The 2178-nt window shown below is 36.9% G+C and overlaps 1 protein-coding gene across 1 annotated transcript; it reads left to right on the top strand.

The window, feature by feature from the left end:
• Positions 1 to 202: 202 nt before the first annotated feature.
• On the top strand, positions 203 to 1274 carry LOC120324732 (melatonin receptor type 1A). The gene has a single exon (XM_039388721.1). It carries the CDS (start codon positions 332 to 334, stop codon positions 1064 to 1066), a length of 735 nt encoding a protein of 244 aa, XP_039244655.1. The 5' UTR covers positions 203 to 331; the 3' UTR covers positions 1067 to 1274.
• Positions 1275 to 2178: the final 904 nt, after the last annotated feature.

Raw genomic sequence — 2178 nt, forward strand, 5'->3', positions numbered from 1 at the left:
ATCTTTAATTTAAGCTACCTTTTTAGACTCAAAATGAGTGTCTTATTTCTGATATAATGAATTTTGATCTAGAAAGTAGAAACTAATTACATTTAAAGTGTTCCGCTTAAGGCTTCTCATAAATATAATGAGAGTAGAAATGACAGAAAAAGATCAAAAGAAAAACTAATACTTGCCTTTTTATATTTATTTTACAGGAAATGTGTTTGTTGTAAGCCTGGCAGTTGCAGACTTGATTGTAGCTATCTACCCATATCCACTGGTCCTCACATCTGTGTTTCACAACGGATGGAAACTGGGATACCTACACTGCCAGATTAGTGGCTTCTTGATGGGCCTAAGTGTCATTGGATCAATCTTCAATATTACAGGCATCGCTATCAATCGGTACTGCTATATCTGCCACAGTCTCAAATATGACAAGCTATACAGCAACAAGAATTCATTGTGCTATGTTGTTCTTATATGGGTCCTAACATTTGTTGCCATTGTGCCCAACCTGTTTGTGGGATCGCTACAGTATGACCCCAGGATTTACTCGTGTACATTTGCACAATCTGTGAGCTCAGCATATACAATAGCAATTGTGTTTTTCCATTTCCTGCTTCCCATAGCCGTAGTTACTTTCTGTTACTTGAGAATATGGATCCTTGTTATTCAGGTAAGGCGAAGGGTTAAACCAGATAACAACCCTAGGCTGAAGCCACACGACTTCAGAAACTTTGTAACCATGTTTGTAGTATTTGTACTGTTTGCAGTCTGCTGGGCCCCTTTGAACTTTATAGGCCTTGCTGTGGCTGTCAACCCAAAAACTGTAATCCCTAGGATTCCAGAGTGGTTGTTTGTATCTAGTTATTATATGGCATATTTCAACAGCTGCCTTAATGCTATAGTATATGGACTCCTGAACCAGAACTTCAGAAGAGAATACAAGAGAATTATTGTCACTTTTTGTACAGCAAATGTTTTTTTCCAGGATAGTTCTAATGATGCAGGAGACAGAATGAGAAGTAAACCTTCTCCGTTGATTACAAACAACAATCAAGTAAAGGTGGACTCTGTCTGAAAATGGGAATCTTACTGTCATTCAACAGCATCCAAATAAAGTCTCTGTTTTATTAGTTCTACTGTTAGATATTATAGTGAAATATATCGTCTACACTGAGAGCACTTTGATCAAATTCCTTTCATAGTATTTGGGAGCTTGATATAGAGCCATGGTATACAGGTCCTATTATACAATGGTGTATCTCTTGTATAATGACATAATGATATCCTTGAGTGAATAACAAGTTACGCATGGATACTTGTTTTGTTCCCTTAGATGAAGACAAACACCTAAAAAGAGATTGAAACAGAAGTATCCACACTGCCTAGTGCAGTAAAACAAATCATAAAACTCTTCCTGCCACTTTCCACCTGCTTTTTCTGGCCAAGTTGTGGTCTTGATTCTAAAACCTCTGGAAACTTCTTTTAAAAGAAGGAATCAGGCCTTTATGAAATATATTAGGAGATGTGAAGTGAAAAATCAAGGTAATTGAAAATTCATCAAGATTTTTGATAAGTACCTCTATCTATATTGCTTTGCTACTAACATGGACACAGTTATAATTTTCTTTGGATATTAAACCTCAGCAACCCTCCTAAGAATGACATTCTCAATTGACTTCTCAATTTTAAAATAGCTTTAAAGGGGAGAAACATGCCTGACTGATTATCTTCAAAGCTCCAAGGGCAGGAAGATAAACAGCAAGGAAAGAAAAGAGCTGTGATTCATCAGGTCAAGCCATTCCAGCATGAAAAAAATGTGTAGGAGGGTTGGGAAGAGAAATTTAAATTACCATTATTTCTGAAGAGATGGTAACTCATGAAATGGGGAAGTGCCCCAGAGGAGCTTCTGAGGAAACACCTTCTAGAAACATAGGTGAGGAAGACTGTTATATCTCACCTGTGTAAAGGATAGAAGTTCTAAACCTCTGTGAGAAGAAGATTAATGCATTTAATACGAGTGGCAAGTTTTGTCTCGTCAGTGGAATCTTAACCCCATGCAACCCTGGGAAATAAGATACAGAATGAGCATTTAACATCTTTTGGAAATTGTTCTCATGAGAATAGCCTGAGACTAGAGGTTATTTTGTAATCTGACACAGATGAGCTTTTCAAATTAATAATTAGGTG

Source organism: Pipra filicauda, unplaced genomic scaffold (genome assembly GCF_003945595.2).
Source record: "Pipra filicauda isolate LSUMZ 115617 unplaced genomic scaffold, ASM394559v2 scaffold67_size6003252_pilon, whole genome shotgun sequence".
Classification (NCBI taxonomy): Eukaryota; Metazoa; Chordata; class Aves; order Passeriformes; family Pipridae; genus Pipra; species Pipra filicauda.